The 26,293-nt window shown below is 41.8% G+C and overlaps 1 protein-coding gene across 3 annotated transcripts in view; it reads left to right on the forward strand.

Annotated features, from left to right (window-relative positions):
- The window catches only part of PDE4C (phosphodiesterase 4C), a 406,056-nt gene that overhangs the window by 299,967 nt on the left and 79,796 nt on the right, over nucleotides 1-26,293 (forward strand). For all 3 annotated transcript variants that reach the window (XM_089670026.1, XM_089670028.1, XM_089670027.1), the window contains exons 5-6: nucleotides 1,600-1,649; nucleotides 11,399-11,511. In XM_089670026.1, the coding sequence (XP_089526152.1) occupies nucleotides 1,600-1,649; nucleotides 11,399-11,511 (163 nt within the window). The remainder of the gene's footprint in view (nucleotides 1-1,599; nucleotides 1,650-11,398; nucleotides 11,512-26,293) is intronic.

The raw sequence follows: 26,293 nt of genomic DNA on the forward strand, positions 1-26,293 counted from the left end.
ATATGTGTTTTTTAGAATTGTCACAGGTCCCCTCTGAGGGATATTGAAATTTTACCCCCTTTTGTTGTTTTAATTATTTGCTTTATTGATATAATGCTAAATAAAATTTATATGAAAAAGAACTGTTATGCAGCTCTATTATTAACCAATTGACCACTGAAAAGGAACAGGTTATCTTACATGAATACACATCAGGGACTGGCCGAGATTCGATCCATCTATGGGCAGGCTGACTGTACCAAGTCGATCCATTGATATGCCGGATATTTAGCATGTAATCATTGTGTTCTCCAGGCAGAGGCAGCGCCCCCAGGCATGCACCAGGCTCCCCCTCCCCCCTCACGGCCAGGAGAACACAATAGCTCTGCAGCAGGGATTCCCCCATCAACACTGACTGTGTTGATGGGGGAGTGAAATGATTTTCTTTCCTGCAGCCATGGGCAAATTGCATAATCTATGGCCTGCCAACATAATGTGTGAAAAGACTAAAGCATGCTGAATAATGCAAGCCATAGATTATTCGCTTTTCTTTCCTTCAATCAGTTCACCATCAGTCAATGTTGATGGAGGAATCCCTCCTGCAGAGGTATTATGTTCTCCCGATGGGGAGGGGGGGGATGCCATCCCTGCCAGGAGAACAAATGATTATTGCTAGTGGCTATAGCCTCTGGCAATAATTGCATGCTAAAAAGCCGGCATGCTGGTTGTGCCTAACTCCATGGATCAACTTGGGCACAATCAGCCTGCCCAAAGATAGATTGAATCTCAGCAGGTCCCTGCTGAGACAGCCAAAATTCAATACAGCTACGGCCAGCTTAAGAGAAGAAGTCTTGATACAACTGCAGAAGAAAGTATACATATAGTTACTTATTAATATGTCATAAATAGACCGTGTCCCCTTTGCAAACTTTCATTTTCAGATTGCCATCTCGTTCAGTGGCAGTGGGTAGTCTACTGTATTAGGTATGCTTTATAGAACGTTTATATCATGTATATATATATATATATATATATATATATATATCATTCAAGTATCTGAAAAATTATTCCATTAAAAAAAATAATTTTTTAGCATCATTATGATTTTTATAATCCTCTACAATTGTTTGTTTAGTTGAACATTTGCATCAGCAAAAATGTTTCTTTTTGCTGCCAGCCATCGTTATAAAACCTGCAAACAGAGTGGGAGGCAGGGATATTAAGTTTTAGCAAACAATGCTACATATCTATCACTAAATGCCAAAGCTTCTTAAAAAGAAAAGGTGCTGCTAGAGCATTTGTTCTTGGGGATTCAATTCAAGAATATTTCAAATTGCATTACTGCCAGAATTTTTTTTTAGTTTTTGAGGATCTTGGAAGGGTTAGATTCTCTGTCAATTCCTTCTTTCTGTATTTACCGATGTTGAGGGGATTTGCTTTCTCTTTTGTCTCTCTGGGTCAGGACGTGAGGGAAGTTGTAGGGGATATGCTACCCAATTTTAATTTTTGTTTTCATTTAATTATGAGTTGCCAATAAAGTAAATCAGCCTGAATCAATTTATAATAGTTTGATAAAGAGAGAAATAATATTTAACAATGATATATTTCCTTTTTTTCCAGGAGATCATCTATCAATAACCCACCCACAAGCTGTAAAACAAACTTATCAGGTATATAAAAAAAATACCAAACACATCATAGTAGTGATTTCACAAGCATATTTACTCTGACCTTAAAAGAAAAGTATGGGGTTATGTTCACATCCAACATTAAATTGGATGTGTTTTGCCTAGGATTATGTAACAATATGTATTCATTCTTAAATTAGGCAGGTTTGTGTTGACAATTGACTGACAACATACTGGCATCATGCACATAGCCTTATTCACAAAAGCCTATGTGCACATGCTGATGCATTAATCATAATAGTGAAGTTCAAAGTGATGCAATCCATGACCCAATCAGATTTCATATTATTTTTATGCAATCCCCGTCAACTAACATTTTATTGGTTCCTATGGGTTACTGCACTTTACACATAATAATGCACTTATACTACCATATTAAATAGGCCCAGCTGTGTTTGTTTTGAAAATACAAAAATGACCCCACTGGAAACACTGACGCCAGACATTCCTTAAAAATTCCATAGGAGTTGTATCCTGAGGATTGTTCCATTCCCAAGAGGTCCCCAAGCCTTTTACTTCCTGCAAACAACCCCAAAGTGGAAAAATGTTCCTTATTTTAACCCATCCATTTCATAAAGATTAATGATTAGGCTCCATTTAGGGTGAAATCCCAAAGAGACCACTGATGGGATTGGAGTATTTTGCTTGTCAACTTATGTTCGAGAAAGCAATTACAGACTAGTCTGTAACTACAGCAATGTATATGGATTTTATCTGTTGCCAGTCCAGGCATGCTTTAGGAAGGCAAATACATCATAAATGTAACCTTCAGACAGTGTATATAAAACACAGGAAATGTATGGTCAATTTTTGTTGACATTACTGGGAATCTGTAGAAATGTCTGTAATAATAGGCATTTATCTTACATGTCTTTGCTATGCTTTATATGCTAAATGTCCTTCCATAGCAGATTCTAAAGGGACATTGCTTTTGCCACTTTTTTGTGCAGTTTCAAGGGAAACCAGCATTCAGAAAAATATGTAGGTTGTCAGTGGACTTATGAAAATACTAGTTGCTTGGCTGTCATTTTAGTCCAATGGCCTGGATCTCTGACCTGGAACAAGTGTTCTGATGTCCTCCCTAACTTATCCTGTTTACTCAAAGTCTTTGTGGTTGATTTACTAAAGGAATATAAACTAAATTTATAAAGTGTATATTCACTTGGCAAAGTAAACCTAGCTTGACAAATGAGTGTAAGCTTATTTCTCCTTATTTCCCTCACACATGATTGGTATTCAAAGCTTCAAATTATTTGCCAAGCTATGTGAATATACACTTTAAGCATCATCTAGACCTGTAGTAAAGTAATCCTATTGACTCAAAGTACTGCATTCATAGACAGCCAGGCAACTTGCATTATCTTAAAGTGGTTGTAAAGGCAGGACATTTTTTCCCTTAATTCATTCCTTGCATGGAGGTAAAAAAGTTCCAGTATTTGTATCGCCTCTTATACTTACTGGAGTCCAGCAGCGCTGGTCTCTCTCTTCAACGCACACAGAAGAAGCAACAGGAGTCATTGGCTCTTACTGCTGTCAATCATGTCCTACGAGGAGAGAATGTGTCTATGGACATTCTCTGCATCCAGGTAAAAAACTGACCACTACTTGTCCCCCCCATCCCTAAACACTTACTTGAGTTCAATGAAGCTCCAGCACTGTCCCAGCTGCAGCGCCAGTGCTCTCTCTTCCTGGTCTCACAGGCTGCAGAGGGAGCCATAGGCTCTGGCTGCTGGCAGTCAAATCCTGTGAGGAGGAAATGAGGAGTGCGTGTCTATGGACTAACATAGGCCTGCTCAAGAACATGCTTGCACAGGTGCCCCTCAGCACATGGCTTGCTGAGAGGGCACCCAGAGGAAGACTAAGCGAACACTGGCGGGGGGACTCCAGAAGAAAATAAGGGACTGCTCTGTGCAGTATCATTGCACAGAGCAAGTAAGTATACCTTATTTTTTTATTTTAAAGCAAAAAGAAAAAGAAATCCTTTATGGTCACTGTAACTAGTTTTTTTAGTTTCCTTTGTTATTTTATCTTCAGATTATTCAATCAACTCTTCACTGCCAAAAATAGAAGCAGTATATCCAGATTGCCACAACCTCTATAAACCTTGGGAGCCATAACCGGACACCATGCTATGGGGACGGTCTGTAATGTTGCTCCAGGCACTAGATCCTGCATTGGCGCTCAATTTGGTACTAACTTGGTACTGCATGTAGCCAGTCACAGGGTCATGGTCCAACCCTATGAAACCCAGTCCCCGAAGACCCCTTCAGGAGTATGCGAACTGAGACTGGAATTCTCTACAGTGTAAACGTTCCAAATTTGGACCAAAATTTAACTTTACAGCCACCTAGAGCCGTTATAAAAAAAGGTACTCAGGCCTGGCCTTTCACCACGAGGATTTGCTACAGGACGGTCTACACCCAGGTTACTGCATTGTCCTTTCAGATGTAATTACCCTACATTCCATACCCTACTCCATTGAATAACCCACAAGGGAATACCCTCACATGTCTGAGATCAGGCAAAAGGGAGCCATTGCAAAACTGCAACATTTGCTCTACTGAAAGCCCACACAACACTCAACCTCAGGGTGACAATGCACCTCTCGCACCAGTGCATGAGCTGACTATAACACCAGTCCCTGCATGTGATTCTAACCATAAGTGGCCTACCTGACAAAAGCAGAATTTTCTGCATCAATGCCACAATTGCTCAGACAAATACACAGCTTTAATACAGCAATTTTTGTCCAGGATTCACAAGCACCATGCCTCTTCTACTCCAGTTTCTCTACTGGAATTGGATCCCGATATGCCTGCCCTAGATGAGGCAGACACAGAAGGGATTGAAGAGGACATTGAGATAGTATTAGAAGAAGCTGTGGAAGATTTTTCTTCCCCAGCTGCTGCATTATTGAAGAGAGAGCTGCATGCAATGTGCTTGCTAATGTGGAAAAGTCCACTGTAGTTTTTTGCAAAAGCCCTGGCAGTGTGCAGCTTGATTATCCTCCATCTCGCCAAACACCAGTAAAACCCTCAAAAACATTCCCTGTTCATTAACAGATAAAATGTGAAATCTGTGACTGCTGGATAACTCCAAAAAGGATTTTCACTCCTCCCACGAACGTTTGTGAACTCTATCAAGTGAAAAAAAGTCCCTAAATAATGGTGTATTACTGTAGTTGATCCTGTTGTGTCAGTCTTAAACATCTCATTGTATCTATTGAAGATGTCAAAGATTCAGCAATTTCCTGCAATTTTAGTATGTCAAACTGCAGTCAACTGTACTATGGCAATATACAACAAACATTTACCTATTGACCAGGATCATGCTTTAAGAGCATTTGCAGCAACTACCTTCTTCTTTGCTTTTTGTGTGGAAGCTCTAGAACATGTCATGAGACAAATGTCCAGAATTGCCCTAATTTTCACTTACATTCGCCAAATTTTGTGGCTAAAAGCCTGGACAGCTGAAGCCACATGTAACAGACACTTCACATGTATGTCTTTTCAAGGAATACCTCTGTTTGGAAGGGACTTGACAATCAATAAAAGATGTTCCAGATGCGTCTCTCTGGGACACAGATGTTCCAGACCTGTGGGTTAAATCAGTGGTTTCAATGGGTTACAAAACTCTACTCCCTCATAGCTTTCTCAAATCAGCCAAAGACCATTCTGTTTCAAATGCCTATTTACGCAATGGCATACCTCTTTAGACCCAGTTTGTATGGTCAATATAGTCACCTGCTGACTTGGCACCATCTACAGGCAGCTTATCTCTTCAGTAAGACACAGAGGTTGAATCGAATGCAATTTTACTTCAGCTAAATGCAGGACAGAGGATGCTTTTCCAGTCTTCCCTAGTGTAACAAGACAATGACTTTCCTACATCATGTCTTTGTGAATAACTAACACTGACTGAGGGAACATGGAAGAAGTGGTGAGGATCTAGCTAGCATTAAACTTACTAGCACTAAACAGGAGGGGAGGACAGAAGAATATATCAAAACCTCAATAGTAAACACAAGTTGTAGTGCCACAAAACTGCCAAAAGGTTAGCATATTAAGGCACAAAAACCTAATGCAGCTCAATATAACACAGAAAAGTTACATGAAAGTGGGGCAGAACAAAGAATGTTCAAGACCAGTCATATTTACAATATACCCTGAATCATTTTGTGTCCCCGGGAGTAGTTGTGCCAGCACCAAGACAGGTTTAAAGGATTTTATTCAAACCTGTTAACCGTACCAAAGCCGAACAGAGGTATTCATCCTATTCTGAATTTAAAGCAGAGCTAAACCCTCCTATCGTTTTCAGCCAAGAAAGATGGCATCTTAGCCTCTGATCTGAAACTGCCATGGTGCTGCACGAGGTCAGTTGTGACACCAGCCATCTGATGGTTTAACAGTTTGGTGGAGAGTAAAAGCAAATGTACCAGTTAGAATTCCTGGAATGAATCTGTTAAATCAATAAGTTTAGTTCTGCTTTAACATCCCCAGCAAATTTCTTCAAATTCCAAAATTTCGCATTGGAATCCACAAGCAAAACAAAAGCAAAAAGGCCAATTCTAACTGATATGCTATACAGTAAATGACTGCTATCTCGAAAATTTTGTAGTAAAGTTTTACAATTGAACTTTTCATTTCAATCTGCAGACAACTATGATTTTTTTTTACCTGTCAAAGAATTTAAAGTTAATCCAACCTCTGAATATTTTAGTTACCGGTATCGACATGAAAGCACTATACGTACAGTACATGTTTTAATTCTCAGATTAATCCTTAGATAATTTTGACTCCCAGGTACAGACAGTAGACAGGGACTAAACCTCTCTATAAAGCAAGATTAAAGAGGTTGTAAACCTCAGACATGAAATATGAACACAGCATATCCCTCTATAGAATGTACTTGTCCATTTCTCTCTGCTGTTTTGTTCCTCTGCTATCAGCATGAGTCACTTTTGACAAGTTTTGCTGCCACCAAAAGAAAAATGGTGACAGGGGATGGACCTCCAACAGACTGACCGCCTCAGCTCTGTCCCTGCCAGTTGTATGGAGGAGGGTGTGACTCTTCCCTCAAATCAGCTCTCAGAACTCTCCTCACTGAGCTCTGCAATGTGTAGTTTCAGTTCTCTGACCCCTTTTTTCTGAATCTCTCTCTGTTTACCTTTTGGAACATGTTAGATGTTCTAACTGTATTTCTATGTTCTAGCAGCTACAACTCCCCCCTCCCCAGTGACAGCGAGCGAGGATCTTTTCCCAGCGCCTGCTGTCACTATGTTAAAAATAATGCAGCTGTGCAGGGCTCTGACCACAGTTTCCTATGAGTTAATTTAACTACAAGTAACATTGGCCTTTCTTAGCAGATGGCTTGTAGCTCTGAATGGACTGTGGGGTTGCTGATGAGCAGCCTCATAGTTCATTCTCAAGCCCTTCCGCTTGTAAACAGGAAGCCCGTATGAAGGTATGGACTGAAAGCTGCAGGGCTTGTCTGCAGGAGTCTGACATTGCACCTCCGATCTACTGATCACTGGTGCAAAGCATTCCAGGCTCCTTAGAGAAAAATAATATTTTTCCTGCAAAAGATATGTACATATTATTTTCTCCCAAAAGGAGAACTTATCCTTTAATCTCTGCGTATCACCTGAGGCTACTCACTTAACTGGGTACATATATGTGAAGGTTTACAACCACTTTAACCACTTGCCCTCCAGAGGATTTACCCCCCTTCCTGACCAGGCCATTTTTTTTGCAATATGGCGCTGCATTACTTTAACTGACAATTGTGCAGTCATGCAACTCTGTACATAAATTAAATTTACATAATTTTTCTCCATATATACTGGAATTTTTATTTTTTTTATACTAGTAATGGCAGTAATCAGCGACTTAAAGCAGGACTGCAGCAGGCATTCTGACACTGGGTGGGAACTAACTGCCACTGACATCCCCAGTGACACTAATACAGTGATCAGTGCTAATAAAAAGAACTGACACTGTACTAATGACACTGGGCAGGAAGGGGTTAACATCTGGGGTGATCAAAGGGTTAACAGTGTGCTGTGTGTGTTTTACATTGTGTGCTGGTTTACTTGGGAGACATACTGCTTTGTATCTCTCTTCTGTGCAGAGATACAAAGCCGCATGTCCATGCTGACAGGAGAGAGATCTGTGTTGTTTACACACAGATCTCTCCTCTCAGCCTTGCCGACGATCATCAAGTCCTGGCCGGCAATATATACTACAAAGTACTGCAACAGGGCGGAGGGCAAGTGGTTGTTTGTTTTGTTTTTTGTTTTTTTTCAGTTTAAGCCTTTAGAATCACTTCAAACAAAGATGTCTATAAGGCACCAAATGCCTTGCAAACCAAGGTATTAACTTGCAAAATTAGCTGTGACATCATTAGATGTCTGTGCAGAAAGACAAGCAGTTAGTGGGACCCACCAGGCTCACTCCTTACAGGCTTTCTGTAGAAAACTAGGCACAGGCAAGATCAGTTACTCTGCACAAGAGAGTGGCTTTTATTACAGGAAGCTCCTGCAGGCAGGCAAAGTTTCAGGCTGAATTACTGCACAGATCTGAAATACAAAAAGTACATCAAGATTCTAGAATGACTTAAGATGCTTATTTTAGGCAAAATTGGACAACTAAAGGTACAGCATATTAGAATGTTGAAGGAAACTGGTGTTTGAGGCTTGCACTACACTAAGCAGATAAACCTGTTACAGGTCTTTTTCTGCTCCACCGATGCCAGTTTCTGAGTAAAATAAAAAATGATGCAGGGTCTGCTCCTAAATAACAAAGGGCTTGCCACCATTCTTAGCACAGAAAATTGTGGTAGATCCCCACCAGGTCTGACATGGCATATAGGATGTGAGCTGTCAGCAGATAGCTCAAATCCCTCCTCCTTCCTCCTGCATTCAGCTGAGTGAGGGGATGGGGATGTGCAGAGGATTCCGAAGCACACAGCTCCAGCTGAATTGTTCTGTGTTTGTCATGGCATAGAACAGAGAACAGATTGCTCCTAAAGGCTTGCACCCCCTTTGTTAATTAGTAGCAGCAAATGTATCCTGAAAATCAGCTTAAAAAACTTTGGGTACCAGGTTTAAAAAAAAAACCCCGAAGTGTGGGCTTGGGACTCAGTATTCATTATTTTGACAAAGTCTCTTCTTAAAAATAGTCACCAGACACAGTATGTAATTAATCTCTTATGTCTCCAGGATCCATTAGAACTAGAATTTAAATACCATGCTAGTCATAATTCATAATCCTTGCGCTTATAACCTGCACATATCAATAAAATCCTTAGAGAATGTTTTTAGAATTTTGTTTGCATTGCGTGCCACAGGAAGTACTTCAGTGTCTCTGATATTATTTTAAACAACATTTAATTGTAGTCTTGAGCAGGCCATACATGGATTGAAATTTCGATCCATGTGTGGCCACTGTGGCTGCACAGAGGTCGATCTACCAATTGACTGCTGTTTAACCGCCCTGAAATCGATCAGCGCTGCAGGCAATAGGCTGCAGCACTGATTAGGGTATTCTGATAGTGTGGGAGCCTCCCTGTCAGGCAGGGCTGTGGAATGGACAGGTAGGCCTAGTGGCAGGGTAACGCACTGGCTGACGACAACCACCACCAACAGACCGAAGACCCTCAGGGCACGGAGTCTAAGTCCCAGGCTGCCCTTCACCAGGGCCCCTGATGGTGGGGACGGACTTGACGCAGCCAGGAACCAGGTCGCGGCCCCCGAGACACCCCGGCTGCGGTAATGGCTGCCGCCAATGGCGTGTAGCTGGTGAGAATGACAATAGCGTAGTCAGGCAAGCCGAGTCGACAACAACAGGACAAAACAGTACAGAACAGTAGACAGAGAATCACAGGTCACGGGCCGGGTTCAGCAACGGAAGGTGAGATCGAAGGAAAACACAGAGAATGGTCTTAGTCACAAGCCGAGTCAGAATACCAGAAGAGTCACGAGCGTATACACAGAGCTGTAGCAAGACAAAGACACAAGACACAAGTGCAAAGAGCATGTGCGGATCACAGGCTTATATGTACTCAGCCACACCCCTCTGGGGGATGGACCTCAGAGACCTGAAGGCATAAAAGCTTCCCACCATGCTCAGCAGAAATCCAAGATGGATGCCAGCACATGGAGTAACATAACCTCTGGGAAAAGGTAGGACCTTGACACTCCCCACTGTCAGAATACAAATTACACAGTGGGTAGGTTTTCCCTATCTACCTCAAATAGGTGGATGGGGGAAATTGGGGCAGTTTCTTTCACTCAACTTGATGGTTGAACAAAAAAACTGACCCATATATGGCCAACTTTACTTTCATCTACAACCTTGAGATTTTTGTGTTAAGCACTGAGATCTACCCCGGAACCATAAATGAGACCCTGCCAGTTTCCAGATATAAAGTGCTGTTCTTATTTTAAAGCCACAAGGAGGCAATCTCCAAGTTGCAAACATTTTTGTTTGTTTTAAAACAGTTAAAGATGTAAAGAAGAATTAGAAATTGCTTTACAGGCCTTGATGGCTGTGCAAGAGTTAAAGTGGACTGCAGTGAGTTTGCAGGTCGGTTGTCATGGTAATTTGGGCCTGGTTTCATCCTCTGTCTTCTCCCTTATTCTTATTATCTATGCCTGGGGAGACTGCTACCACCAAAATCATGACCGGATAGCTCACAGCATAGCACAGACGCAACCTGGAATTAAATGCGTAGCGGCCTTCATTAACTAGCATTTAACATTGTCTCCACACATTTCAAGTATAAATACATATACGTAGCATATCAACCTGTAGCACACTCCTTTTATGTCAGAAGATTTAGACATTTTTCTTTTTTTTTTTAAACTTTTAATACATGCTGATCTCATGGATAAAAGAGGCAATAGGAAAAGGTCCTCCTCTTGCTGAAGATAACCTTGGTTCACTTTAGTCGCTATGGAAACCCTATAATGGCTGTGTCATCTATCAAATGTGTACACCTAATGCATTTTTACATTTCTGCCTAAATTCAGGATCTTACTGCTAAAGGATCACATTTTGTATTTTTATTAGTTATCTATTCTTTTTTTTACTGCATTTCTGTAGCTGTGAGAAAAAAAAGTGTTTACCTACATTTCAGTGGCTTAGAGGTAATGCTGCATTAGAGGCAGCAATCAGAACTTGGCTCTACAAATCTGCATGGGCCATTCTGCTTATTTCACCTTCTTACTTATCACTGCATGTTGGAGATTCTTTCATGTGTACATTGTTGCAAAATAAGTACCACAACAGGTATGATTGGCAAGTGATTATTTTACATGTGTTGACCAAATTGACATCTAAAGGTGGAAAAGCAAAGCAGATATGAACTTTTCAAATAGTTGGACTCTGTGAGGAATTAAATACTTAAATTAGTACTTTTCAGTTCTCTCTTACTCACTCATTCAGTTCAAGAGAAAGTGGATTGATCAGTGCAAATTATTGTATATCAAAGACTGTTGACACGTGCAAGAGGCTCTAAAGTTCCACACTGCAAGACAATTTTCATGGAAACAGACACTGGCTATATGAACATTTTGTAGGATTTTGCAGTTTCTTTTGGGATACCTAAAGCATAACTCCCTTTATCCCTGGTATCAGTAACAAGAATTGTGAAAAACTGGACATGGTTTTGCAACGAAACAAAGTATCACCATCATCCAGTCTAAATGCCTCCTTCTCTTTCTTCCGTAGAGGATGCCGTTCAGAAACTGGCCATCGAAACTCTGGAAGAGTTGGACTGGTGTCTGGACCAGCTGGAGACTCTGCAGACCAGACACTCAGTTAGTGAGATGGCCTCAAACAAGGTATGTACATTTTGTATTTTTGTAGTTGGTATACATTCTTTTTTTACAGTCATTTGCATTAACTATTGCTTTAGGCTCCATGCACACAATTATTTTTTAAACTCCTAAAAGCTGTTATCAGCATTTGTTTTCTGTTCCTAGAAGCTGAATAGTGTTATCCTATGTGTCCATGCACACTATTTTAAGCTAGTAGCATTTTTCAAGCTTCAGTGTTTAGGATCATTGTGGAGATTTTGTGAGCGTTTTTCCAGCAGAAAAAAAGCGCTCAACGCTACTAAAATGCTCCTGTTTCTTTTTTTTCCTATGTATACTGTAAAAACACTAATAAAATGCTAAAGCTCCTAAAGGCTACTAAAACTCTACTACAAGCTGGAAAAAAATGCTATTAGCGTTTTTCCATCCAGCGGTTTTTTCTGGAGTTTTTTGAGCTCATAGAAACGCTTAGGTGCATGGAGCCTTGAACTTTATCCAACTAGTTACCACACTTAGACTTACATTCATACATTGCACAGTAGAAAGCAAAAGTAAACTAACTGAATAGGCTTCAACTTTCAGTAAATAATTATAAACAATGTGTAGCACCATGAGTGACGTCTTTCTGTAATCTGGTTGTCCAGCAATCAGCACTGAAAACTGCTGGCCATTTACAAGTGACACCATGCAACTCATTCTGCCCCCCCCCCCCCAATCCTATCTACACCTTGTAATTGCCAAGCCTCTGTGCTCTGATGCTGTCAAAGAAATAGCACAAGGGAGAGGGGGAGTGATACCCAAGTTGCATGGGCTGCATGGTGTCACTCGTAAATGGCCAACATGTTCTGATTGCTGGACACCAAGAAGATGTTGAATTGGTACTATTTATCACGGTACACATTTTTTGTTTTTTTATTTAGAGAGAATCTTCAGCTTGTAAACAAAATGTAAAAGTCAGCAGCTACAAATACTGTAGCTGTTAACTTTTAAAAACACACTTACCTGTCCAGGGATCCAGCACTGTCCTCACCCAACCCGGCTCTTGGCCAGTCTTTGGGTCCCCAGCGCCATCATCTTAACTGTGGGCAACTGGCTGTAACTCCATGTAGCTTAAATTCTTTGCAGCTTCAACTCCTTGAGCTGCGCCCTGTGAATGGTCCCACAGTCTCCCGAGACCTGTGACATGTCCCAAGTTACTTTTGGGAGGGGGTATGTCTCTCTGATCACCTAGACAGTCGGAATGGAAGTGGGAGTGGGTACCTGTCAAAAAAGTGGGAGCGGGTATCCACTTCCCCCCAAAAAAGGCATTCCAAATACGGCAGAGGAGGAAAATGGAACTTCGCCTTTTGGGTATATTTCCACTTTAATGTTCATAGAGTAAAATTCCACTTTAAAAGGCATGTCATGATGGGCCATATGCTTCATTATAATGTAAATATACATAAACACTGTGTATAAATTACTATGAACAGAATTCTAACAGTGTATGTTCTTTCTGGTTGTTCTAAAGGGGAATTTTAAAAGCAAATGAAAATTTTAAGTACTTTTGAACAATATTCATCAAGTCATCAAATGTATTGAGAATTTTCATACAAACGTTCTTTGGAAAAATCTACTAGTGTATGGCCAGCTTAACTGCAGTCTGGCTGCATATAGAGTAATACATCATCTGTTCTTTTCTTTTTTTAAACATCTAAGTACTGCAAAAAGGGCTAAAATACTCTGAGCTGGTAGCACATTGCAGACTTCCTTGCAATGTTTGTGTGGGGCATGTCAGATGCCTTTAGAGCTGAGTTGCAGGTTTGTATGAGAGCAGACCTTAAACTTCACCATGTGCTGCCATCACAGCGTATTTTAACCCTTTATTCAGCACTTTGTAAAGAAAAAAAGAAAGAAACAACAGATTTATTTTTGTATCTGCAGCTTGACTGCATTACATTAAGCGCAGTAGCTAAACAGTTATCACTTCCTCCTGGCAGCACTAGGGTCGTTGGTTCGAATCCCAACCACGGCACCACCTGCCTGGAGTTTACATGTTCTGTGTGGGTTTCCTCTGGGTACTCCAGTTTCCTCCCACACTCCAAAGACATTCTGATAGGTTAATTGGATCCTGTCTAAATTGGCCCTAGTATGTTTATGTATGAATATAAGCTAGGGACCTTAGATTGTACGCCCCTTGAGGGTTAGGGACTGATGTGAATGTAATATATACAGTCATGGCCGAAATTGTTGGCACCCTTGATATTTTTCCTGAAAATCAAGTATTTCACACAAAAAAGGTATTGCATTAACACATGTTTTGCTATACACATGTTTATTCCCTTTGTATGTATTGGAACAAATATAAAACAGAGGCAGAAAAGCAAATATGACATAATGTCACACAAAACCCCAAAAATGGGCTGGACAAAAGTATTGGCACCCTTAACTTAATATTTGGTTGCACACCCTTTGGAAAACATAACTGAAATCAGTCGCTTCCTATAACCATCAATAAGCTTCTGACACCTCTCACCCGGAATTTTGGACCACTCTTCCTTTGCAAACAGCTCCAGGTCTCTCTTATTGGAAGGACACCTTTTCCCAACAGCAATTTTAAGATCTCTCCACAGGTGTTCAATGGGATTTAGATCTGGGCTCATTGCTGGCCACTTCAGAACTCTCCAGCGCTTCTTTGCCATCCATTTCTGAGTGCTTTTTGACGTATGTTTGGGGTCATTGTCCTGCTGGAAGACCCAGGATCTTGGACGCAAACCCAGCTTTCTGACACTGGGCCCTACAGTGCGACCCAAAATCCTTTGGTAATCCTCAGATTTCATGATGCCTTGCACACAGTCAAGGCACCCAGTGCCAGAGGCAGCAAAACAACCCCAAAACATCATTGAACCTCCACCATATTTTACCGTAGGTACTGTGTTTTGTTCTTTGTAGGCCTCATTCCGTTTTCGGTAAACAGTAGAATGATGTGCTTTACCGAAAAGCTCTATCTTGGTCTCATCTGTCCACAAGACGTTTTCCCAGAAGGCTTTTGGCTTACTCAAGTACATTTTGGCAAACTGTAGTCTTGCTTTTTTATGTCTCTGTGTCAGCAGTGGGGTCCTCCTGGGTCTCCTGCCATAGCGTTTCATTTCATTTAAATGTCGACGGATAGTTCGCGCTGACACTGATGCTCCCTGAGCCTGCAGGACAGCTTGAATGTCTTTGGAACATGTTTGGGGCTGCTTATCCACCATCCGGACTATTCTGCGTTGCAATCTTTCATCAATTTTCCTCATCCGTCCACGACCAGGGAGATTAGCTACAGTGCCATGGGTTGCAAACTTCTTGATAATGTTGCGCACTGTGGACAAAGGCAAATCTAGTTCTCTGGAGATGGACTTGTAACCTTGAGATTGTTGATATTTTGCCACAATTTTGGTTCTCAGGTCCTCAGACAGTTCTCGTCTCCTCTTTCTGTTGTCCATGCTTAGTGTGGCACAGACAGACACACAATGCAAAGGTTAAGTGAACGTCTCTCCTTTTTATCTGCTTTCAGGTGTGATTTCTATATTGCCCACACCTGTTACTTGCCCCAGGTGAGTTTACAGGAGCATCACATGCTTGTAACATTCTTATTTATCCGCAGTTGTGAAAGGGTGCCAATACTTTTGTCCAGCCCATTTTTGGAGGTTTGTGTGACATTATGTCGAATTTGCTTTCTTTCCTCCCTTTTTTTGTTTTGTCCCAATACACACAAAGGGAATAAACATGTGTATAGCAAAACATGTGTTAATGCAATACGTTTCGTGAGAAATACATGATTTCCTGGAGAAATATCAAGGGTGCCAACAATTTCGGCCATGACTGTATATGTAAAGCACTGCGTAAATTGACAGCGCTATATAAGTACCTGTAATGATTAATAAATAAAATAAAGTACATAGTGGGGGTGTAGGGGAATCAAACCCCTCCCCCAGAGTGTCTGCTGCCCTACAGCCAGCACTGACACTGGGTGCACACCAGAAGCCAAGGGAGGACTTCTCACTGACCTCACTATAAACTTCCTGGTCTGGTGTGTGATTTTTATGGAGGCAGGAGGTGCACTGATGGTGGGGGAGATCTGTCCTAGAGAGAGCTGTACTGGTGGAAGGAATTATTACTGGAGGGAGCTGTGCTAGTACCAGCTTTAATAGAAAGTGTACTAAAAAGGGAGATGCTCTGTACTGGGGATTGGGGGGGGCATATAGTCGGAGGGGGGCAGGATCTGTGCTGGGTGAGTTTTAGCCTTTGGAAGGGAGGAATCTTTTTGTTGCTGTATGCTGTCTACTGACCTGTGCAACACACACACCTGACCCCTGCTTTCTGTGTATTTCACATTCCCTACCCCTGTTAAGACTCTTGCTTTCGGCAAATCAAAAATATTTTTGGTACATGGGCTGTGCCATATATTACCATGTACACCGTGTAGGCTTGAGTTTTAAATCCATCCCACTGTTAATGAAATTTTGTCATACCCACATTTTCTTATAGGTGCCAAGGGCTGAACCTTCACCAGAAAACAAAATTATCTATAGCACTGATAGAGAAGGTTCAGTTGAGTTTTAAACATTATTTTATTCTTTAGAGCATACCAAAATTAGAACTGTATGCGCTCACTTATATGGGTATAAAAAGTTAATGTGACATGCCTCAAACTGTTTTGGGGCATACCTGGCTCCTTCTACAGTTGTGTGTTTTTTTTTTTTAAATCAGGCTCCTACAGACTGTTAAAGCAGTCCTTGGTCTTGTAGAAATACCCCCTAACCAACCAAAAATAGCAAAAGTAAAGCAAGCCTATTACAAACTTGAATTGTGCAGAGTGAGACTATGATGATCCAGAGACTGAAAGCGGATTTCCACCCAAAAGGGGAAGTTCCGCTTTAAAGATTGGTCTCCATTCCCCAATAAGGATTGGCACCTTTGGGGAGTGGTGGGGGGGGAATGGGTACCCGAATTTGACAGGTACTCTCTCCCACTTCCCCTGCGATTGCCTAGGCGATCGGAAATGGAAGTTGTCCTCCTACCTTGCCTCCCCCGTAGTCTTGTGGGACACGTGACAGGTCCCAGAAACGATGGGGCCATTCAGGAAGTGCAGCACTACTCGCGCAGTGGGCACCCGGCTGTGAAGCCGCAAGCAGCCACAGCCAGGTGTCTACACTGAAGATACCAGCGACTGGAATACAGGAAGGTTGGTGAAACGGGCTGTGGGGAGGACACCGTGGGATCGTGGGATAGGTGAGTAGCTGTTTTTTTAAAAGTTAGCAGCTACAGTTTTTGTAGCTGCCGACTTTTAATTTTTTTACAGAGTGAGTGGAACTCCACTTTAAAGTCCAAAAGTTATATGCAAGTCTTGACTTTTCCTGTAAAGGTTGAGCTTGACTCTACTACCTCTCTCCCACTAATTACAGCAAGTACCAACAATAAGGCCAAGCTCAATTTTCACATTGAAAGTTAAGATGTAGCCATGGTAGCCACCAACATTTTTTCCCCATTCTGAATACAGTAAGGACTATAATTCCTGTCCAGTTTTTTCCCATCTGTGTCCCCTTAGGAGATTTTGCTTCACTTCCTGTTCCATAGCCAAGACAGGATGGACAAGGAAATTCCTCCAAAGAGAGGGAATCCCTGGCTGTCATAAGAACTAGTGTTCCCATTCTAAGATTTCTCCTCTATTACTGTTCTGGGCAGAAGATAGGAAGTAACGGGAAATCACCCTAATGAGACATAGATGGCAAACAACTGCAGCTTTCATGCCTCCCCTACTCTATCTGAATTAAATAAAAAATGTTAACTGTAGCTAAACTTGTAGTGGACGATAAAGACTCGGTTTTCGTTATTGTATGGTGTCATTACAGAGAAGGACACAGCTCTATCAATGGAAGAATCTGTTTCCTGTTGTGACACCTCTGGGGACCTTTCTTAAACGTCATCATTTCACGGTTGAGGGGTTAACACACCCTTGGCCATGTATAATTACAGGAAATATTTTGATCTTCCTTTTCATTCTGAAAACATTCCAGTAGCTATTTGTTTGTACAATTTTACATATTTTAAAGTTTAGAAACACTATTATCTGATGCTGGACTGAGCTATAAAAGTCTTGAAATCATTGTCAGAATGCCAACTTTTGAGATACACAAATATCTGGTTAACTGAAACCTAAGGCTTAAAAGTGTGCTTTTGTTTCCTAAAAACATAAAGTCAATCTGTGGGCCCTGGTCCATATAGCAGGCACACCCAAGTGTAGTGAAAAGCCAACACTGCCCATCACCCTGAAAATAACATCCCCATCATGAAACAGAATGGTGGCAGCTTCAAATTGTAAGGATGCTTTTTCATCAGTAGGATCTGGAAAAAATCAGAATGGAACATAAGATAGATGGAGAAAAACACAGGACAATTGTAGAAAAAAAAACAGCTAATGCCAGGGTACAAAAGGCCAACACTGGGTTAGAATTTAACCCCTCCTCACCCCTTCTGGCAGCTCTCTAACTGGGTCTTAGTTCCAGGAGGCAGAGCAGACATCCTGAGCATGTGATTGGTTGTCACAGTGATTACTAGGGTTGCACAGATACTGTTTTTTGACTGGCAAGTACGAGTACCAATACTTTCGGTTAAGTACTCACTGATACCAAGTACCCATACATTTGCAGTGTGATGTAAGCCCATACAAAATGAGTGGGCTCAAATCACACTGCAGAGAATTGCATGCAGTTTCTCCCACCTCTACTGTGTGAACCCAGTATAGAAAGACAGGGAAGCACCATCTAAGTGCAGCAATGGGCAATTTATATATAAAACAAAGTTGTGAGCAGTGAGCTAGATTAGTCTCTTGGATATCAAGCGTTTGTTGACCTTCCTTTTAATTAAGGTGGCCATGGATTTGTGGCGAGTGCATTGGAGTGGCACAAGTGGTGAAGCAATTTTAAGAAGAATGTCTTGGCACAGCAATGAGTGGACTGATTTATTTATTGGTGTGGGACTTTGGTACATTTTGGGTCTCACAAATCGAATCCTAAGTCGCAGAAGTGTGAACCGAGCCTAAAGTTGATTGTACAAAGATTGTATAGTCAGATTGCAACAAGTATGGCATCCTTAGGGTGAGCATGCACACTACATTCTTATTGAACAATCCCTACATAATCATATTTAAAGTTTGCAAAACTGTATCATATGAGGACAAACCTATACAATTCAATTTATTTCTCTCCAATCTCACATGCCCTTAAGCTGGTCATACTTTATACCAGTGTTTTTCAACCTTTTTTTCCAGTCAAGGCACACTTTAGAATTGTGCACAATTCCGGGGCATACCAGTCTGACAACTTGTTCACACTAGGTGCATCTGAGCTTTTGCGCTTTATTGTTTGTTCCCACACATTGCATTTTGTAACCACTTTAAGACCAAGCCTTTCTGACACTATTTGTTTACATATAAAAATCAGTATTTTTTGTTTGAAATTTTCTTAGAACCCCCAAACATTATATGTTTTTAAAGCAGAGACCCTAGAGGATAAAATGGTGGGTGTTGCAAATGTTTATGTCACGCGCGGTATTTGCGCAGCAATTTTTCAAATGTAATTTTTTGGGAAAAAATACACTGTTTAGAATTTTAATGCACTAAAACACAATATAATACAACATTGTTTGATAAAATATAAAATGATGTTACGCCGTGTAAATAGATAACTTGTCACTCTTTAAAACTGTGCACATGGCGACAAACTATGTAAATTTTATTATCTATAGTTGACACTTTAAAAGTTTTTACAGGTTACCACTTTAGATTTACACAGGAGGTCTGGTGCTAGAATTACTGCCCTTGATCTGCTGTTCACAGGAATACCTCACATGTGTGGTGCAATCACTGTTTACGTACGTGTGCGTGACCGATACATGTATTCACTTTTGTTTGAAAGGAAGGGGTAGAGGGGCGCTTTACATTTTCATTTATTTGTTTTATTTTTACACTTATTTTTTTAAATCACTTTTGTTATCACAGGAAACATACTGTAAATATCCCGTGATAACATTAGGCAGTTACAGGTACTCTTTACTGAGAGGATTTGGGGTCTATTAGACCCCAGATCTCTCCTTTGCCCTTAAAAAATTTTAATCCTACCAAGATCTGTAAAACCGATGCTTTCTTTAACCACTTGCCCTCCTGAGGATTTACTCCCCCCTTCCTGAACAGGCCATGTGTTGCGTTACGGTGCTGCGTCACTTTACCTGGCAATTGTGCGGTCATGCAATGCTGCACCTAAATGAAATTTACGTCCTTTTTTCCCCCACGAATTGAGCTATCTTTTAGTAGTATTTGAGCACCTGTGCAGTTTTTATTTTTAGTGCTTTTAAACATGTCCAGTAAAAAAATTTTAAAAAAATCTAATTTCATCATAAATTTAGGCCAAAATGTATTCTATTACATGTCTTTGCTAAAAAAAAAAATCCCAATACGTGTAAATTAATTGGTTTACATGAAAGTTATAGTGTTTACAAATGGTGGTATATATACTGGGATTTAAAAAAAAATTTTTTTACTAGTGATGGCGGCAATCAGCGACTTATAGCAGTACTGTGGGACTGCGGCGAGCATTCTGACACTGGGGGGAACTGACTTGGTGTCACTGACATCCCCAGTGACACCAATACAGTGATCAGTGCTATAAAAAAAAAAAAAAAGCACTGGGCAGGAAGGGGTTAACATGAGGGCCAATAAAAGGGTTAACTGTGTGCTGTTTTACTAAGTGCTGTGTCCGTGTGCTTCACTTTAAGCGCTCGGCATAGCCATCCAAAGCAGTGTGCACGAGCTGACAGGGAGAATTGTTTTATTTACAAACGGCTCTCCTCCCCATCGGAGATGCTCAGCGTCACAGGGTGTCGGCGAGCAATGACCGGCCGGGACCAGGTGATTGACAGCCACAAGTGGTGCCTCGGGTAGGGCACGCGTGCACCTCGTGTGTGCCCCCTACCCAAGAATGAAAAAAATAAAAAATTTGCGTACCCTTGCCTCCCTGTAGCAGTATTTCTATTTCTGCTATAGGGCGGTCAGGAAGCGTTTAAACCCCTAAAGGTTTTGTTACAACAGCAAAACCAGAAGTGATGACATGCTCATCGCTTCCAGTTTCTAGTTTCCAGTTGGAACTGCTGGCTGTACTCTTGGGTTCCCTGATGGGACAGGAGAGCACAATAGAGAGCTGTGGAAGGCAGTGGGGGAAGGGGAGGACCACATAAAAGCAATTCAGCGGCTAATTAGCAAGTGCAGACATAATCCTGGTATGACCACTCAAAGTCCAGTGAAGTATGGGTATGTCACTGGTCAGTAAGTAGTTACCTTTACTTGCAAAAAGAATAATTAACGAGCGCTTGGAGATGGATAACAAGCAGCTGGCATAAAAGGCACAAACCTCAAACCTTCACACTATAATAACAAAACATGCAGCGCTACAATTGGTTAATATAAAGTAACATATAAGGTAATCCGTGATGAACTACTAGTGCTTAGTAGTGATTTAAGTGTCCTCATAACATAATGCAATAGTCCCAATAAACCGTGCAAAACGTGGTTGACTCCGTGCTGAAAAGTGTCTAATATTATGCACTCACCAGAAAGCGCATAATATGCGCATTTGAGTTGTCAGACCACTCCTGGTCTTAGAAAGTTGAACCTATGTGGATCATCTGGCAAGCTGTCACTCTGATGAGAATAAACTTTTCCTTGGCCAGCAGGGGGATTCCCGACATCCAGAGACCCTTAATAGCATTGATCCAGGTTCCTCACCCAGGGCACTCATATGAAGTATCCACAATTCCGAGGTTCACCTTTGCCAGTCCAATGTGAATATCTAGTCCCCCAAGTTAAGAGAAGAAGGGGGGTTCCAGGTACATTCTTGGGGTCCGTATGCTTCCTCTGGATTCTGGTGTTCTCAGATTCTGCTCATACAATCCAAATGAAGAAGTTGCAAGCCAGGCGAGGAGCTCAGAGGTGAAGTTTAGTCCAGCAGGGTGTCTTAAAGCCCAGATAGTCCACAATGAGAGGTGCTGAGCTGGGTGACAACCTTCAGGGTGCTGAGCTAAGAGGAGGATATGGTGTCCTTCCTTACATAGTGACAACCCAACTCATTCATGTGTGTCAGTGCAGCAGCCACCAGATCAGAGATCTGCACACAGAGCAGTGTGTCTCCAGCAAACACAAGAGACAGCTCAGTGTTTGCTGGAGACACACTGCTCTGTGTGCAGATCTCTGATCTGGTGGCTGCTGCACTGACACACATGAATGAGTTGGGTTGTCACTATGTAAGGAAGGACACCCTATCCTCCTCTTAGCTCAGCACCCTGAAGGTTGTCACCCAGCTCAGCACCTCTCATTGTGGACTATCTGGGCTTTAAGACACCCTGCTGGACTAAACTTCACCTCTGAGCTCCTCGCCTGGCTTGCAACTTCTTCATTTGGATTGTATGAGCAGAATCTGAGAACACCAGAATCCAGAGGAAGCATACGGACCCCAAGAATGTACCTGGAACCCCCCTTCTTCTCTTAACTTGGGGGACTAGATATTCACATTGGACTGGCAAAGGTGAACCTCGGAATTGTGGATACTTCATATGAGTGCACTGGGTGAGGAACCTGGATCAATGCTATTAAGGGTCTCTGGATGTCGGGAATCCCCCTGCTGGCCAAGGAAAAGTTTATTCTCATCAGAGTGACAGCTTGCCAGATGATCCACATAGGTTCAACTTTCTAAGACCAGGAGTGGTCTGACAACTCAAATGCGCATATTATGCGCTTTCTGGTGAGTGCATAATATTAGACACTTTTCAGCACGGAGTCAACCACGTTTTGCACGGTTTATTGGGACTATTGCATTATGTTATGAGGACACTTAAATCACTACTAAGCACTAGTAGTTCATCACGGATTACCTTATATGTTACTTTATATTAACCAATTGTAGCGCTGCATGTTTTGTTATTATAGTGTGAAAGTTACCTTTACTTACCTAGGTGCTTATTAGATCTAAAGGAGGTTATACAACATTGTATAGTGTATGTTCTGCTTTCAAAGGGGGGGGGGAATTACGGGCTGTAGATATTGTAAATATTAACCACTTGCCGCCAAGCCACCGCATTAAAACGGTTGCAGGGCGGCACGCCCGCCCTACCTGTCCCGCGGGTGTCAGCCGCCGGGTCACGGCCGGTGATTACCGGCCGTTTCCCCGGGATTCGTGGTGATCGCTGACAGAGAGCAGGGCTGCATTGTTTACACACAGCCCTGCTCTGTGTCAGTTCCCTGACAGCTCGTGACAAGCTGAAGAGGGAGAGAAGAGTTTTTTTTTCACTGATCACTGTATTGGTGTCACTGGGGATGTCAGTGACCCCAAGTCAGTTCCCCCCCCCCCCCAGGTCAAAACGTCCGCCGCAGTCCCACCATAAGTCGCTGATCGCCGCCATATGTCGCTGATCGCCGCCATTATTAGTATAAATAAAAATCCCAGCATCTTTCCCGCCATTTGGAAACGCTATAACTTTCATGTAAACCAATTAATTTACACGTATTGGGATTTTTTTTTTAGCAGAGACATGTCGCAGAATGCATTTTGGATGAAATTTGTGACAAAATTAGATTTTTTAATTTTTTTTTACTGGACATGTTTTATAGCAAACAGTCGAAAATATTGTTTTTTTTTCTCAAAATTGTCAGCCTTTTTTTTTATAGCGCAAAAAATTAAAACCGCACAGGCGATCAAATACCACCGAAAGAAAGCTCAATTTGTGGGAAAAAAAGGATGTAAATTTAATTTGGGTGCAGTGTTGCATGACCACGCAATTGTCAGTTAAAGTAACGCAGCGCCGTAACACAAACCTCTTCTATAACCGCTTCCTGACCACCCTACAGCAGAAATACTGCTACAGGGCGGCATGGGTACGCAAAATCACACACACATATATATATATATATATATATATATATATATACACACACACACACACACACACACACACACACGATTCACGTTCCTGTGGTTTTCACGCCCCTCCCAGATAGCGTCAGATTGCCCGTCAGTACACCAGTCATCACATTTAACCCCTTGATTGCCAGGAACACGCTCATGTACCATAAACCTCCATTGCTAGTATAGTGTCTGAACGGGTCAATATCTTTGATCAGGTCAGCACTATACCAGCGTTCACATTAGTATAGCGTCCCCAAAAACGCAGCGTTAGCGGGATCAGCCCCTGCACCTGCCAACACCTGCGTTTAGCCCCTACGCTTACCCCCCCTTCTCCCCCAGCAAGTGCAGTGTCAGTAGGTCACTGTCACTTGATTACGGGCTGTAGATATTGTAAATATTAGCCACTTGCCGCCCAGCCACCGCATTAAAACGGTTGCAGGGCTGGGCAAAACCACGTTTTAAAACGTAGTTTTGCAAAACAGGTAGGGGGCGCGCGCGGGCGCACGCCCGCCCTACCTGTCCCGTGGGTGTCAGCCGCCGGGTCACGGCCATTGCACACAAAACCGCAGTGTTCACAGAATCAGGCCTGATCTCTGTTAGCACTTGCCGGTAAATTTTGATGACTCTCATATGCAGCAGAGTGCCAGTACTAGTGCCGCTCTACCTTTTGGTGAACTGGTGAGTACCAGCGGTCTAGTACATCCTGGTCTTTCACATACCTCCCTGATTTTTGGAGCTGTTTTTCACAGAATATCTGTATGCGTTGATTGTGGATCAAAGCAGTTTATATGCACAATTTATTGCCGCCAGACCATTCACATGGAAACTCATTACGGTTTTCAAATTTACATTTTTTTGGGGCCTAACCCTCAACATGGGCATTACTAAAACAAATGAATTTCGGTTGTATTGGTCCGCAGACCCGATTCATCATATGCCGTGTTCTCTGCTGCCATGGCCAGGCATAGATATGAGAGTATAATGTGTTTTATGCATTTCAGCGACAATACACTCTGTCATCCTCAGGGTAACCCTGAATTTGACCGGCTCCACAAAATTCAGCCCCTCGCAAATCACCTTAACCTAAAATTTGCAGATGTCTATACTCCCCAGCAAAACATCTGCATTGATGAGTCCCTTATTAATTTTTTTGCTGCCTTGCATTCAAACAATTTCTCCCCTGCAAGCGTGCCAGATATGGGGTCAAGATGTAGAAGACCTGTGAGAGGACAACAGGCTATACTTATAAGTTTCGGATTTACGAGGGAAAAGATAGTCACGTGGAGCTCCCCGGATGCCCAGACTACATAGGAAGCAGTGGCAAGATAGTTTGGGACTTGGTGTCATCATTTCTCCATACGGGGTATCACTTATACGTGGACAATTTTTATTTAAGCGTGCCACTATTTAGACATTTATTCAATCTTGGAACTGGCACTTGTGGCACTGTGTGACCTAATGTGTGCCCACCATTAGAAGTGGGTGGATGCAGGGTGGTATATTCTAATGGTGGACATACCACACACTTTTTCTGGCAGAGATTTATTCTCATTTTTTCATTCAGTCCACTGGCTGCATACAAAAAAAAAATAAAAACATTGCATATATAACCAACAAGGACCAGCGATGTACTGGCACATCACTGGATTTGAATGGTTATACCAGGATGATGCCTACAGCTGCAGGCATCATCCTGGTGTCGTTTTTTTTAGCCGGTGATCGGCTTTCATGTAAAAGCAATCCTAGTGGCTAATTAGCTGCAAGATTGCTTTTACAAGCAGTGGGAGATTATGTCCCCCCTCCCCCGCTGCCTTCCACAGCCTTCTCGGGCAGTCCCGTGCCATCAGGGGAACCTGAGAATGCAGCCGGTGTTTCTGCCAGCTGACCATAGAGCTGATTGGAGACCAGAATGGTGCCAATCATCTCTATAGTCTAAGAATTCGGAAGCTACAAGCATTTCATCACTTCAGTTTCGCAGGATATAAACAGCGCCATTTGTAAATTGGGAAAGCATCTGATCACACCGATTTTGGTTTGATTAGATAATGTAAGGGCAGAGGAGATATCTAGAGTCTGATAGACCCCAGATTTCTCAAAAAAGAATATATGACAATGCCCATTGAAGTTATAGGGGTTATTTGCATTCCCTGTTATAGCATTAAAAGTGATTAAAAAAAAAAAAAAAATGAAAAGGTACAATGTAAGAATAATAAAAAAATCAAAATAACTAAAAAAAATTAAAAAATTGCCCCTCCCATGCGCGCACACCTGTGTGCACAAGCCTTGACCCTGTGCCGTTATGTAAACAGCGGCACCATGCATGTGAGCTATTGCCGTGAACGTCAGATTAAGGGCAGTAATTCTAACACTAGACCTCCTCTGTAAATCTAAAATGGTGGCTTTTAAAACGCTGCCTATGGATATTAAAAATTTAGCAGTTTGTCGCCATTGAACAGGACATGCGCAGTTTTAAAGCATGTCATGTTTGGTATCTAAATACTCGGCATACCATTATCTTTTATATTTTACCAAACAATTGGCCAATATATTGTGTTTTTGTGCATTAAAAATAAAAAAAGTGTATTTTTTTTAAAAATTGCTTTTGAAAAATCGCTGCGCGAGTACTATGTGCCAAAAAAATTGTAGTACCCACCATTTTATTCACTAGGGTGTCTGCTTTAAAAAAATATATAATGTTTGGTAGTTTAAATTAATTTTCTAGCAAAAAATACTGATTTTTTTCATGTGAACAAAAAGGCTTGGTCTTCAGGTGGTTAGAAGAGTGAATGATGTGTGGCATAAACTTCTAATGCTAGGCATAAAACGCCCCCACCCCC

The sequence above is a fragment of the Staurois parvus genome, unplaced genomic scaffold (assembly GCF_062004578.1).
Source record: "Staurois parvus isolate SC_StPar_1 unplaced genomic scaffold, SC_StPar_1.0 ptg000086l, whole genome shotgun sequence".
Taxonomy (NCBI): Eukaryota; Metazoa; Chordata; class Amphibia; order Anura; family Ranidae; genus Staurois; species Staurois parvus.